This window comes from Morone saxatilis, unplaced genomic scaffold, assembly GCF_004916995.1.
Source record: "Morone saxatilis isolate NCDOM2014 unplaced genomic scaffold, NCSU_SB_2.0 Contig17, whole genome shotgun sequence".
In the NCBI taxonomy this organism is placed as follows: domain Eukaryota; kingdom Metazoa; phylum Chordata; class Actinopteri; family Moronidae; genus Morone; species Morone saxatilis.
Genome location: NW_023339729.1, coordinates 12,543,429 through 12,559,151, shown reverse-complemented (window position 1 = coordinate 12,559,151; position 15,723 = coordinate 12,543,429). Strand labels below are relative to the sequence as shown.

Sequence of the window (15,723 nt, the reverse complement as noted above, 5' to 3'; positions counted from 1 at the left end):
ACACACACACACACAGTAGAGAGCAGGGTGGGCTAATCTTACAGATACGCTGTGCCAAGACAGTGTGGCGAAGGAGTCTGAGATTTTTTGCTGTGAGCGAGGGGGCGAGATGGAAGGAGGGCGAGAGAGAAAAACAAGGGTTGAAAGGCTTATTGAAAAAAAAAGAGAGAGCTAAAAAGAAAGTGAAATAAGATACAAAGAGACATTATTCTCTCAGTAAAGAACTTGGCCAGTTGAACTCACTCATTAGGGACTTAATTTGAGATTTAGAGCTATTGCAAGGGAAGGAATGAAGGAAGGAGTAAATATGTTTTTCCTTTCTTTTTTTTAAAGGGAACATTTGTAATAAAAAATTTTTTTTAAAGGAATGATAATAAAATTTATTGATAGAACCCTTTTTAAAATCTGGGTAACAAAGTGCTACACACAAGGCAGCACAGTGAAATTGTTGTACTCAAGGGGATCCTCTAGATAATGTGAGGAGGCTCCAGTCAGCAGCTTGCACACTCTAAGATCACATTACTGTTTTCAAGAGTGTTTGTTGTTTGACATCTTTTGTGAAAACTGTCCACTAAACTCTTATGTATTTAGTATATTTAAGGCCTAAAGAACTAAACTATTTGCACAAGCGTAACTGTAGACACAACATATATATTGTTATTACATTGGAGCGATCTTTGACAGGAGGAGATTTAAGCAACAGCAATCTTTTAACCTTCAAAGTGATACTGTATGTACTGTAATCATGCTGCCAAAATGTGTTACTGATATGTCACCTTCATAGAACAAAACCTTTCAAGTGGGAAGTGCTTTATGCGCCAACCATTTCATCTGTGATCTGATAACCCTGCATGTGTGCAATCAGACACAATCTACAGGCCAAACTAAGGATAAGAATCCCCACTAGACAAAATATGTTAACTGTTTCAAAACCTGCCTTACAATTTAAATAAGAGGCCCTTTATTGCCCTCTTTTTTGTGTCAAATGTTGAGCACTGCACAGATCTGTGCTGCAACAAACACGTGCCCCTAAAAAAAGGCTTTTGATCTGTTATCTAATCATTCTCATCTGTTTCACTCTCGGCTTAATACCAACCTCCCGTTTTGTTTCTGTTGTGTTACAGGTTGTACTGTGTCCAAGTGGTTAATGTGGGCATATACCTGCACTGTCCAGACTAAAGAGCACACACACACACACACAAAACATATTATTAAATGATTTTTCTTTTCAGAATTATGTATCTACTTAAAGTAACAATCTCTTTAATGGCAAGGCATACACTATTTCATTCAAACATCATGCTTTTTTTTTGACATTACACTACCAAAATTCTATTTTTATTGGCCCAATTGAGGGAGTTAATTAGTAAAATATATTATTTTAAATAGTTGTACAGTGTCTTTTGGTAGGCTACATATTTATAGCAGTGATTCAGAACATATACGTACATAAGATATTACAAATCTATTTTTATATCTAATAAAGTTAATTTGTAATGATTAGGAAAATGATAAAAGTTGTTTCTGTGGTTAAGCATCTGAGTAATTTACTTTCATGAACTTTTAAATGTAATTAAAATGTGAAGAATCGTAAGTTAAAATCAAGAGCCATCTGTCTCTGCTCCCTCATGCAGCTCGCACATGAACCCACTAGTGGGCAGTAGAGGCAGTGGCGGCACACCAGTTATGGTCCTCAGTGTTTACACCTACCAACTGGAATGATTCATGGCTGTGTGCTTTCTCTTCCGTGGGATGGATGTGTTTTGGTCGTGGAATGATCGAAGTTTAGGGCGGATGAAGATGGAGTCACAGGATCTCACACAGGATTTGTTAATTTGTTTAATTCCTCGGAGGAGGTTTCTTCTTTTCCTCTAGTAATCAGCACCTCCTTCTTTTCGCTCATCAGCTGGAGGAGCTGTGTAATTACACAACAGCTGTAGGTGCAGCTGTTTAAATGGATTCAGCTTGTAGCGTACTGTCAGACTTCATAGCTACAGTATGTGGATGAGACTTTAGCGTTGGTGTGTGTCATCCATTCATGGGTGTTGTGTGTCTATATGAGAGAGAGTGTGCAGCTACTAGGACTGCACTCACATGTTCACACTTATGTGTGTGTGTGCAAGTATGTGTATGCATGTGGTTTTACTCTGTCTCTCTCAAACCGTCTGTCCATCCAGCCATGTTTTTCAGTGCATGTAGCCCACAGTGGAGCATGTGGTCTTGTTGCGTCATATTTTTGCTGTTTGCTTAGTGCCCTGCATCACTCCTAGCTGTCCACAAGCTATATGGGGGGCTGTTTCCTCTCAAGAGAAGTTGTTTCAGTCGCACTGTTGGCCAAACATTTGTTCTGGCCTCCATGAGTAGAGCACAATTACCCTGAATCCACCGAATACTCACGGAGATTTTCAGCTTTCAATTGTGTGCATCTAGTGTGCCATCCTGGTATGCCAAATGTTCCCACCTTTGTCTTTGTCAATTTCAAATTAAAATAGTGCATCAGTGTATGAAAGTGCAGTATTTCTGGATAAAAGGTTCACAATGTCACTTACAGAAAGGTAAACGATACTATACATTATGTTTTTTGCTTTAGAAAGAGAAAATGTAATCAGCACTCAAAACAGAAAATTGAGCACAAGTCATGGACATCATTAAAACTATGGTAAAGGAAGAATTGTAGGATGTGCGTATGTAATGTTAGACCCTTAGCAGTGAGGGCTTTGGTTTGCATTTATCCTTTTCTGTCTTTTTTTTGTCCTCATATGAGCACATTGTGCAACAGAAGGAAGTGGCATTGTCCTGAGGCACCTTGAGGTTTGTTCCTCTCCTGCAGCTGTTGTATTTTGGAGACTCACCTTACACCGCAAAGGGAGGAGAGTGTCACTGGCCAGCGGATTGCCAGCATCTCCGCCGGGTGTGAAAAATGGACAAGAAATGTCCCGCCACTCCCCCTGTGCGCCCGATTCCCTCATCACCAAATTATGCGCTTCTTCCCATTTCCCACCACTCTCTATTTCTTCCTCACACTCCAAATGAAACTGATTGTCACTCATATGAATCTTGATTATTCAAACTTGTATCACGTTTCTGTCAGCTGCTATCTTGTCAGGCTTTTGAAACAACCGTTACCGATACCTCCATAAAACTATATTGCCATGATTAAATGCAACAATGTTACATATCGTAACACTTGCATTTTGTTTAAAGTAGGCTTCGGGAGGCTCATTTGACCTCCTTGTTTCTATAAACTGCTTCTTATTGTTTTCGAGCTACTGATAGACTTCTCTGTCATAAGTACCTCTTATTAGGACTTTGAACTTAAGATCCATATTGAAAGAGTTCTCAAAATGACACTCATGAACAGTGCGTGATGCAAAGTAAAGTCCACTAACAGCCACAAACCCAGATTTGATCACACCTTATCTGAGAATTTTCCAGGCTGAACAACAACTCTGATGTTTCATGTTCTGCATCCCCACTGATCTTCAGCAGATAAATACCAGCTGGCCCTGAACTCTCTTTTCCACAATAAAACATCTCTATCAGGGATGATTTAGCTCCGTATTTCTGACTGTTCACATTCTCCCTCTGAACCGCACTGTGGAGATGACTCCTCTTCAGTCTGGGTCACAAATGTTTGTCAGAAGCATGTCACATCCGGGACGTGTGTGTGTGTGTGTGTGTGTGTGTGTGTGTGTGGGGGGGGGGGGCTGTAGGGTGTCGCCCTGTCCTGCTATGAGGCCCTTATAGACCATGTGTATACACGTGTGTTTGTGTCAGGTCTGGTGACATGGGACACATACAGCGTCCCACTGGCGGAGTAACTTATGAGCTGAAACAGGCGTTCTGGCATGCAAGATCAAAGCCTCATCAATCTCCTCAGCCAGTCAGCTCAGGTCAGCCGTCACGCGTCGCCAGCCAGCCGTAGTCTGCCAGGACAGTCCACTCCCCGGGGAGTGTGCAGCTTATAGACGCTCAGCGATGGATTCTTACATTAGAACACGAGTTTCTCACTTCATGAAAAAAAATCGCAGTCTCGTGCTTGTTCTCTCTTGGGGTCCTGGTTCGTAAAATGGTGTGGCTTACGAACAGCGTTAGTAGAGGGCGGTGTCGGACGACTTTGTTACAACCGGTCAACAAGCAACAACCACGTAACTGTTACTGTGAAAATCATATAATACCTTTAGGCAAATCGGCAGTGAAAATTTTGATCATCGAATCTCATAACGGTCAACCATCAGAAATCGATCGTTTTAACTCTTGGTTAGGGCTGCAACTAACGATTATTTTCGTCATCAATTAATCTGTTGATCCTTTTCTCAGGTTAATCAATTAGTTGTTTGGTCTGAAACATGCCAGAAAATGGGGGAAAAAGTTGATCACTGTCACATCAGCCTGAGGTGACGTCCTCAAATGTCATGTTTTATTCACAACCCTAAGATGTTCAGTTTACCCTTATAAGAGGACTAAAGAAACATGAAATATTTGCATTTGAAAGCTGAAATGAAAGCAAATTGCTCAATCGATTATTACAGCGATTATTAGAATAGTTAGTGTTTAATTCAAAAGTTCATTAGTTGAAAAATGGACTAATCGTGATGTGTATAGAAAACCACTCACACAGTGATGAAAATTTTAGTTAGTGAAGTTTTAATTCATCTTTTCCTATCGCAGGCCAAAATGATTTTTTTATGGATTTGTATTGGTATCAATGTATAGTGCTATCATTAATGGGGAGCACAGTAACCAGATTGTACAGTAGATAAACTGGTAACTGCCAGAATCCAGTAGGCACTTAATTGTTCTCATGTCCTACAAATGAGTCTCCTCCAATCTAACCTATTCCGTTTAATTTTTGTCGTATTTTTGTTCCTAGCTTCTCAATATGTCAGTCCCTCCTGGGTGTCCTTGCTAATGAAGTGTGATTGTAGTGATGAAGTGTAACAGCGGCTGGTTCGGAGGTGCCGTGCCAGTGACAGGGTGGTCCCTGCCTCACGCTGCTGCTGCTGCTGCTGGCACCCTCATGCTCATCACGCACATATTGTTCGGTGGCACCTGGCCATAAGAGGGGTGATGGTGGAAAGCCTGGTAATGATCAGACTTTTCATTGCTGTTGGTCTTTGCACGATGTTTTTATATTTTTATATCCTTGTTTTCATTAATCCTAAAATGACAGAGTGTGACATGTGTATTAATTGGATGTAATATACTGGTAACATCAGTTCATGGTTGTTGCATTCACCGCTCAGTGATGCCTGACCATATTGGATGAGTGATGCTGGTGAATCTGGCAGCCCCTCACAGAAATAGTTGCATTCAGGCTGAGAAGTGGATAAATTGGCGGAAGTTTTCTCATCTTCTTTTCTTTTCTTTTTCAAGGCTTTGTTTTTATTTGTCTGTAGATGACATAATGGGTTTGATCTTAATTAATTGTGCACATTATATTGATGGTTTCCAGCTGTTTTGAACAGTCCAAGTTCATAATTGCTAAAACCTATTATAACAAGCACATGCCCAACAGTCTTGGTGACATCTCTTATTCTGCTGATGAGGTTTTGTTTTTATTCAGCCGGTATCGTAAGATGACAGCATGACTCATTTGTTTTTTTTTGTGCGTATAATGCTGATCATTTCCAGTCTTTGCAGACTCAAACTACCCAGGTTGTTTACAAAAGCTTGAGTGCCATTCTAGTCACGCAGTGCTCTTGAAAAGGCCCCGATTTCCTCTGTCCAAGGATAGATTAAATAATTCTGTCAGAACTCACTGGAGCATCATAGGATGGGCAACTATAGAAGGAGTATAGAAATAAATATCTAAAGAAAGAATGAAGAACAAATGTGAAATGTCAGTATTTTTATGGATATGCAGTATAGCTAGTTAGTATAAATGTGAAGTGATAGAATATGTACAAGAATCATGACGCACAAGCATCATGTCAGGCCAAAACAACAGGGCAACTTTGGTAACATGCTTAAAGGGCCGTTTAAACAGACGCATCACTAAAAGTATGGCCGCTTCAAAAACGCCTGCGAAGAAGTGTGTTGGGCAAAACAGCTGGTGCACCTGTGGAGCTGTTTGTGCAACCAGGCAATCAAATACGATTAATGGGAAAAAAAATGATTCAAACAGACCGTAGAGGTCTTGTCGTTTCTCTGTCTCTTTCAAAGACAAGTAACCTACATGAAACTAACGCAACATGAGCCATGAATTCCCCCTTTCCCTCACACACACTCAGTCCGTTCCTATCACTTTTGCCAGCATCAAAACATTAAAGAAGTGGTAAAGTAGTAAAGCCTGCCTCTTGCTTGATTTTATTGGCTGCCAGGGCCAAGTGTGACATTAACGAATAAGTGCCTTATGCTAGCTAAGATAGCAATAACATAACATAATTTGTAGGAAATGATGCCTTTCAGCGTCTCTCTGTCAAAAGTTCCAGGGCCATTTTTGAATCCTAGTCTGTTCTTGCTCTGCCTTTTCTTGCAATAACATGTATCTGCATGCATACATTTATTTGTGTCTGGGAGAAACCCAATGTACTCCCTCACAGAACTTTGGTGGACTGCTTTCCCATGATTCACATGAACCTTGTCTTTGGAATCTAGCAAGCACAAGTCCAATGGTCTGTACGTGCTAAAACTGAATCAGTGTGGAGGTTTTATCAATTTATGTGCTTTTCTTGAAGTGTGTTCTTTCAAAGGGAGGTTCAACTTTGAGAAATTGGTTCATCAGCTGGTCATTCTTTTTGGTGTCTGTCATGTGTGATGATGCATATGGCGGTAAACGCAGCAAGGTTAGGGAGGTGAAACTGTCCGTGGACACACAGCCGGTTTCAGTTTCAAGTTGGCACACAAATGGTTAGGATTAAAGCTGGAAATGTGGAGGCCGCATATGTAATGTGAGTGTGTGTGTAAAGTGGTGGGTCACTACTGACTTACTACAGCTTTTATACCCCTTAAAGTCATCTACAGATTCATTGTCAATACTGTTTGAAATTAATATTCAGAGTTGGGAGGCTACTTCTTACGTCTTCAGGCGTCTCCTGCTGGAGTAGAAAAGTTATATTTAGGTTGACAGTTGACAAAGACCATGCCAACACAACGTTTTCATTGAAAGAGCGTGTTGCCCCACAATATGAATAAACAATAATACATCTTGATCATTGGCGAGGGTGGCCATGCCATAAGTTGCATAAAGCAAGACATTTATCATCACTCAGCTACCCTAGAGGGAAAAAATGTCTTATGATGCAATAAAGGGTATCATACCTCCGATGTGTTGACTGCTGGAACCTGTCAGTCCATTCGAAGGAACTCTGAGATTCATTGGGCCTGGGGGTGAGCGATAGTGTCCAGCAGTGAGACTAATCTGTACACATGTGGCCGGCACTTCAGAAGGCCAGATGCTGGAAAGGCGAATCGTGTGCCCTCAGAAACCCTAACAGCACATGTACAAGCATTGGTCAGAAAGACACAAAAACATTGTAAGAGGAAAGAAATGCTACTTACAGCTCTGGGTATATATTTCACATAAGGCACTGATGAATGAATTGCAGTCTGTGTTTACATATGCACTGCCATAAGTCTGTTTTAATCTTGGAATGTTACCGCTTTTGGGGATTTGTCACAGGCAGGCAAACATGTATCGATGTAAAATGTATTAATAACATTTTCATTACATGTACAATATGTCCCTTGTAGCCTGCATTGCCTGTATATTGTTTTCCACAGCAGTAATATCCCTTAGGCTCATTTCCCATCTTGTTTGCATAAGTGGGCAGTTCTGTGCATCATATTCCTATCACATTTCATCAGAAATGTTACTTAATATTCATTGATTTCTAATGTATCACATTAAGACTGGTTGGCCCCTGGCTGCAAAATGTAGTGGCATTTCCTGAACATTTGGTGTTGGAAACCACCGCAGAAATCAAGTCGTTAACTATCCATCACTAGTCTGAATATTTAAACGATAATAGAAGGCCCTTTATGAATAAATATACAATAGACATTTTTAATGTTATGCGAGAGGATGTTAGGAGTGAGGACACATAAACACAGCCACTTTCTTTTCCTAACATGTCAGATTGGCCTAACACATTTTTAGGATGATTTTTAGACAGAGGCTCATAGACAGCATATCTTCTTTTCTTTGTCTTTATTTTAGTTATTTTTTTTGGCAGCCATTCAAATGATTTGTTGGGTTTTACACTCAGTTTAAAAACTGGTAAAACTCTGAGGTTTTGAGTCAAACTTCCCCTAATCTTCACTCTCCACAGACCCTCAGGGTGAGTTTGTTTACAATAAGCAGCCGAGAGAAGAAAAAAAGAGAAAGAAGTTGAAAGAAACTCTTCCAAGACTGTGCAACTTCTTGTAAATACCATAATTGCCCTGAGTTGTATCATCATGCTGAGTGCCTCTGCATGTGCCAAGTGAAGTTCCAGTTACATTCAGAGATGTGTGTGTTTTGGTTGGCAACAAAACACTACCCTCTATACACAGTCAGTCACACCAGGGCCAATTGGTAACAGTTGTGGTCAGACCCCCCTGCACTACTACAAGGGGTATAAGAGGAGGGTTTAGTGAAAAAACTGTCTTTACTTCCCTCTTTCTCTAAATCCTCAAGAGAAATCATCTCCTGAATAAGCACAACAGAATTAGCCCCACTGAGTCAGACTGTGTTTAAATCGGTAAGAGAAAACAAGCATTTTCTCTGTGCGCTATGCCCGCTCTGGGAATGAGTCCTACAATAACACACAGAGTTAATACAGCACATCCTGGAGGCACGCTGGGGTGTCACTGTTTATGGCAGTGCCTCCACCACATGCACACACACACAAAAACCACTGCTATAGCCTCTGTGAAGATGAGTCAGCAATTCTGGGGCTTGGGGCGGATATAGATCTGGAATTCGGGAATTTAATCATTAAAATAGACACCGTTTCCCAAACTTCTCATTCTCACCATGCATCTGCGTTTGAGCGTCATATTTGCTGTCTGACTTGAATAAGGCTTTATAATATCATGTGATGATTTGGTTTGAAATGGATGTTTAACCGTCATGTTAGAGTGGCCTATACCCAACGTACCACAATGAATATCTGTAAAGGAATGGGCGAGGGTCCTTAACTATTTTGATTGCATACTCACAGGCATTGCAGTGCTACGTAGTTGTGGGTTCTTGAAGAATCACATCCTAAAAGACGAAACTGGAGGAAATTCCACACAGGATGCAACATTTCCGCATCCCTGTACCCTGGCCTATAATGTGCTCGGACACACACTGTTTTTCTCTGATTTGTCCTTTTCCCTATCTCTCCTTCTTTGTATGTATCTCATTCTGAACTCATCCTCACTCTATTATAACCTAATGAGCAACATACTTTCACAAGTGTAATCTGGGCCTACTTGGTTTTCATGCTCTGGCATGAGAATTTTGTCCCGTTATCCTTGTCTGCCACTTGCCTTTGTAGGTCTGGATAATGTACTACTGGTCTGCAGGATTGTTTTGTTGTTTCTTAAGTTGAATCAAATAGTCCACTAATTGCTCAGTGAGGTGAGTTACCATCACTGACGAATGCTCTGGACACTAGTCAGCACTAACTCATGTAAGGCAATGTTAACCTGTATAAAAGGATGAGTCACTGTCCCATGTGAAGGGGTTCAAGTATCTTGGGGTCTTCACAAGTAAAGGGTAATAATGGAGCATGAGATCAACAGGCAGATTGGCAACATCTTGGCAGCAATGCAGTCACCGTATTGGATGGTCATAGTGACTAGGGTGAGAAGCTTTCCATTAAATGCTTGATCTATGTCCTTCCCTCAGGTATGGTCACAAGCTTTGGGTAATGACCAAAAAAATGAGATCACGTATGGCGGTTGTTCAAGAGGAATTTCCTACGCAGGTTAGCTGGGATCACCCTTGGAGTTGATGTGAGGAGCTTAGACACCCAGAAGGGAGTAGAATTGCCGGTCAATATAAAGGAGTCAGCTAAAATGGTTCGGGCCACTGATGTGGATGCCCCCTTTAAGCCTCCTTGTGGAAGTATCCCAGACACATCAAAGTGGGAGGAGACTACCTGGGTAGACCCAAAGCTCACATAGATTATTACAGATGGGATATATCCTATCTGGTCTGGGAATTCCCTGGGACCCCCCTTGAAAAACTGGAGAATTAGCTTGAGAGAAGGAAGTATGGGATACCTTGCTTAAGCTGATGCTGTGACCCGGACCCAGATAAGTGGCAAAACATGGATAGATTAAAGTACCTTTAAACCAATATCCACCATTGTTCTGTGAGAGGGGGAGACTGTTTCTTCACCTGGGAACCAGGGGAAGCATATACACATTGTCACCTGATTGTTGAATGTGCTACACTTAGGAAACCTTGCTCAGAAGATTTGTGGACCCTCTTCAGGCTCATAGAATCCACAGTCCATTCCACAATTCAATATGGAGGAGAAGTTCCAAACGAAAAAGTCTTTATTAGTATTTTCTATAGTATTCTGGAGTGGGTGTAACCCAGTTACAGCATCTTCAAAAAGATTACAGTGCGTTGCGAGAGCTGAGCTAAGAGGAGACAGCAGCTGGAGAGGTTATTGTGTTTGTGTGACACCTTCAGTCCAGCTATGAGGCTAATGGGTGGGTATGCTGTAAACACCCAGAAATTAAGTGGAAATGCTACATATGCCTGTGTACACCCTGGACTAGTGGTATACTTAAACTGTAAGTGACTTTAGACAAAAACCCATCCAGTGGCCCTCAAGGATTTCCGTCCTGTTCGTGCCTTGGCTTCATAATAATCATTTAGCCCGGACCAGCAGCAGCCAATCCTGTGCATAGAAGGTGTCCGTCTGTGATGTTCCAGATGACGCTGACAGCAGGGATAGAAGCAGACCTGTTAACTAGTTATCCCCCAGAGAGCGTGATGGCCACAGAGAGAGGGTGTTTATATGAATGCTGCAGAATATTGGAACAGAGATGAAATGGCGTTGATACTGTGCAGAGAGTCAGCAGCATGAGAGAGTAGGTGACGCCATAGGAGAACAGCATCTGTCTCCTATTGGTGTGTGAGCTCCAGGGCCCTCGTGCCTCTCCACAGAAGGGCCAGGTTTTACGTACATTGTTTTTTTGTGTGAATAAATGGCTCTGGTAGCAGAGAGGGCATTCCTGCCTCTTTCAGCCTCAGCATCTGCTAACTAAGTATTCCAGAAAAAGTGGTATATGAAGATGATACAATGCAATTGTATACATAGATTTTTATATTTACAATTTTATTTATCTGGTTTATTTAATTTTTCTTTAATCTTTGCGTGTGTTACGGTTTTCTTGTGACTGAACGTTGACTCAATGGGTAGCACAGAGTCAGTATAAAATACCTTTAGAAGCTTTACAGTATTGCATTTATTCAACTTTACACCAACTCATAATGAACTATCATCTAATAACTGAGGTATTACATTATTTAAAAGAATTTACCTTCCATTTTTAGAAGATATACCAGTAACATTTATGGACAAAGTCAAAGGTGGCCGCTTTCTACAATAATATTTGTGCCCAACATAGGCCCCATTTGTGGTCCAACTGAACTTGGATTGCCTAGTACTGTTTAGAGCTACAAAATAGTTGCCAGTGATTATATTGATAGCTCTGCCTTTTGGCTGCCAAGTAATTGTTCCCATTTTCACAAATACCATTCACAAAACCACTGATTTTAAGTTGTTGTTTTTGTTTGTTGTGAAACGAACAAAACAGAGACTATGGTAACTAGTCCCTGGGCCCAAAAGATTCTTTTTAATGGCCTTGTACATTCTGTAGATGTTATTAGGAAAGGGCACAGTCAAAGGATTATTAGGATGCTGATATATATTCAGTTCCTGTTCACAGTGCAGACGGACAGCTCTGAGGAGACTTTATTTGAAAGTTTCTCTTTTAAGATCCTGGTCACATCGTCACTTTCTATAAAGTTGTTGCTTGCTTAAGCAGTTATGGAGATAGTGAGCACTTAAGCAGTAGTTATTTGTGGGATTTTCATGTTATATGTTTGCCAAGGACACAGTATACCTAAGAATCTTTTCTGTGGCATTTTACTTTGACCTGTTTTACTGACCAAATGAAAAAGGAAATTCTATTACATTTAATGTGTGTTGAAAGCTTTCTGAGAGGAACATGCTTACACATAAAAGAATAATCAGAATTCACATTCCCATTCATTTTCCAAAAAGTTAAGGTACAGTATTAATCTTTAACTTACTGGCAATGAAAATGTGTATGTGTTGGTGTGTGTGTCTGTGTATGGGCTCTGCTCTCCCACACTGGGTTTGAAGGGTTATCCAGTGTAAAAGCATTTTAAACAAACTATTCTTACCTGAAATGGGGCCTTCTCAGTGGTCTTGCAGATTCAGTCCAGAGCCAGAAGCTGTCCTGGAAGTAAAAGTGTATCTGTTGGCAGTGCATAATCACCTGAAAATAAGAAGCGAGTGAGACAGAGGCCACCATGTTTCTACTATATCATAGAATGGACAAAAACAAACACTGGCTCTAAATAGGGCTTTTTGCATTTTGTGGCCACTGTTTGTTTTGTTTTGTTTCCCCTACTTCATCCTCAGAAATGGAATGGGAGGGTGAGGCGAGGGTGGTATAAACTGCAACTACACCGCTAGATGCCACTAAATCCTACACACTGGTCCTTTAATTGCAGCTGTAGTTAAAGATCACATCCTAGCAGTGCTGCATCTTGGTATGGTTGAGAATTCATCAATGAATTGATGTTATTGCAGTGAATCAAAAAAAACTTGGCACCAGCAAAGCAAAAACATCCGTTTGTGACTAGTTGGAGTGGCACGCCGCACAAATGGTTCAGTTTCTACAGCCCTTCCCTGCCAGTAAAGGAAGAGTTTCTTCCCTCTAAATTGTTGCCTGATGCTTATATGATGATGTGGGAGTCTCCAGGGTCACTGTACATGTGGCACGCTCACGTCTCCCATCTCCTTGTCCTTGCCCCTTTCACGCTCTGGCCCTCCAAGCTGACATGCTTTACTTTCCTTCCTTGAATTATTTCTGCGACTTAATTATCTGCCAAAACACAGACTGTAAAGCGGCGATGGCTCCTAGTTGAGGAAACACAATTCCTCACCATTCTAATTTAAAGAAAATAGCTGAAGACAGTTGTGTTCATAAGACAAATGCTGCAGATGACCCTGAACGCTCACCTGTGGGAATTCGGTCACATTGCTTAGATCGTTCTGACTGAGTACTATTTTACCATATAGCAGCAGCAATAAAAGGTTGCTCCCTCCTTGGGTAGGCTGTCTGTTTAACTTGGCATTGAGCTGTGGTTTGTACAGTCTAGCTTCCCATTCCTGTAAAACGTCCATTTATCAGAGGCTGATGTGAGTCTCTGAAGAACTTGCCTTTCTTCGGCTCGGCCTTGGTTTCTGTTTTACTGGCTACTTTATTTTTCAGCCACTTTGTTTTGTTTTGTTTTGTCTTTTTCAATTTGGAAGGTTCCTGGACTGAACCTATCATCACCGTTGGTGTAGAAATAAAAACACAAGCCACAAATCAAGATCGCACACGTTTAAGATGAAACGGCCAATTTGAGTTCTGTATTGTGATAAATCTTCTGATTTATAATAAGAGTAATGAGCCATGTTTTTTATTTCTTACATATTTCTTATTGTATTTATTTATATGGTTGTGTCATTGTGGCAGTTGAAATTATGAGAGCGACTGACAGGAAGAAGAATGTTTTCAGTTAATTTTGTTGTGTTGCAGATTTGATGACGTAGTAGTTAAATTAGTTTCTATTTGTTTCAACCAATTTATAAGTCAGTCATGGGTTGCATCTGCCATTTTTAATAGGTTCTGACTCAAAACCAAAACCCCAACCAATATCACATTTTAACACCTAACTATAACAAATCAAGAATTTGGAAATCTTTCAGTCGTTATCTGTTTTTGTTGTTGGAGCCAGACCTCTGGAGATGCCATGTCAACACAGTGGCTAGCCATAAGAAATCACACAGGCTTCCATCTGGACGACCTTCAAGTCAGGAACTCCTACTGAAGGACCCTAGCCACAGAGCCAAACACACACATGCACAAAACACACACTCTCTTTCTTTGGACGTCTTTAAAACTCGTGAACAATAAGAGTCTGATTAAATCCAGAATGGATTCAGGAAGTAGTGAAACCGTTTGAAAACGCAAGGAGTGCTTTCACACAGCCCGCTCTCTCCATTCCCACCACTCATGTATGTGCTCTGGCAGACTCTGTCTTTTGAAGTTTTTGACTGTCACTTTTTCATTTTGGGTCATTTCTTTTATTACACAAAACCTATTGGGAGGTCTTTTATGTAATAAAATGAAGAAAAAAACACTATAATGGCAGCATAATACAAAGCAGAAATGAAGTTTTTTTTAAACTTATTTCCTCTCCTTTGTCTTTTAGAAATCATCGATGACCTTGCACATCTTGTGGACAAGACAGACGACAGGATTCGTAACGAGACACGAAGAGTGAAGCTGGTGGAGACAAAGTCAGCCTCCTGTGGTGAGCCTTCCTCGTTTTCCATCTTGGTCTAATATGAGGAAATCTGTGTCCTTGAAAAAATCACATTTATTCTGTTTATTTATATGATTGATTACCAAGCATCATGTTTCTCATGTTTTTACTTCTTCTTCCCTTCTGCGGTTTACAGAGCATGCGTCTAACATAGAGTTGGACAAAAATACTAGCACTTCCCTTAGATGTAATTTGACATGCGTATGGCAGTTTTTTTTAGTACTAAAAAAGTTATCATCTTTATCATTTAGAAATTGACAAATGGTGTTGCTATTTCTGCCTTGGCCTTCGTCTCCATGATGCTTAATGGAGAGGGTGTGGGTGGTGAACGGTGGGTGGACTGGTTCTGTCTGTCACACCTGACATAACCTAACATAGTATCCTGGGCTTTAAAATCAGGAATCAGTAATCGGTGATCAAATGTGTAGTTTAGTTTGATTTAGTTTATCTGTAAGGGACAGAGAGAGTTGTAGGAGCAGTGTTCGATGTACTGTACACATGTAATTGATGGCCATTGATAGCTCAGGCTACCATTAAAATAACATTTTAATGTTTAAATCAGTGCATAAATAATCAGAGACAAGAACAACAATCTTCTATGACAGGCAAATATAACAAACATTATAAAATGAGCTTAAGTATAGACATAATAACTAGTCGGTGTCATGATTACAGTGTTGTCAGTGATGTTTGCAAATCAATCAGCTGCTCTGTTAATGTGCCACTCAAACCACACCTCCTGTGTAGACACTGTGTGAGCCATCAGCCTCTGTTGTCTCTATTTTGGTGGCTTTGTGAAGGCATGGCCCTTGCTCACCATTAAAAACAATCTGCTTCAGGTTGTTTTTGTTTTTTTCCATTTATAAATAAATTTTGCATCTTTTTTTCATTCCCCTCAATAGGTAAAGCTTTTCAGAGGAAAATGGCTGCCATGAGTGGTGTGTTAGCCCCCCAATGCCAATCTATGGAATGTGCAAGGTTGAGCCAGGCTCAGTTTAGCCAGTGAAACGCCGACAGGATTGCTATGGTAAAGGCTGCATTGTTGTACTAGGAGGCTAACAGGCGGTCACAGACAGAAGCAGGGTAGGCAGTAAGGTCAGCCCTCAGAATGCTTCATTCTGTTGGTTGTGTCCCCATGGTGCCCGAGCGTGAGTTTGTTTGAA

General features: G+C 40.8%; 1 protein-coding gene across 1 annotated transcript in view; it reads left to right on the top strand.

Annotated features, from left to right (window-relative positions):
* Nucleotides 1-15,723, top strand: part of stx8 (syntaxin 8) — a 40,961-nt gene that overhangs the window by 17,745 nt on the left and 7,493 nt on the right. Inside the window, exon 7 of the mRNA XM_035660240.1 lies at nt 14,447-14,548. Coding sequence (XP_035516133.1) covers nt 14,447-14,548 — 102 coding nt within the window. The remainder of the gene's footprint in view (nt 1-14,446; nt 14,549-15,723) is intronic.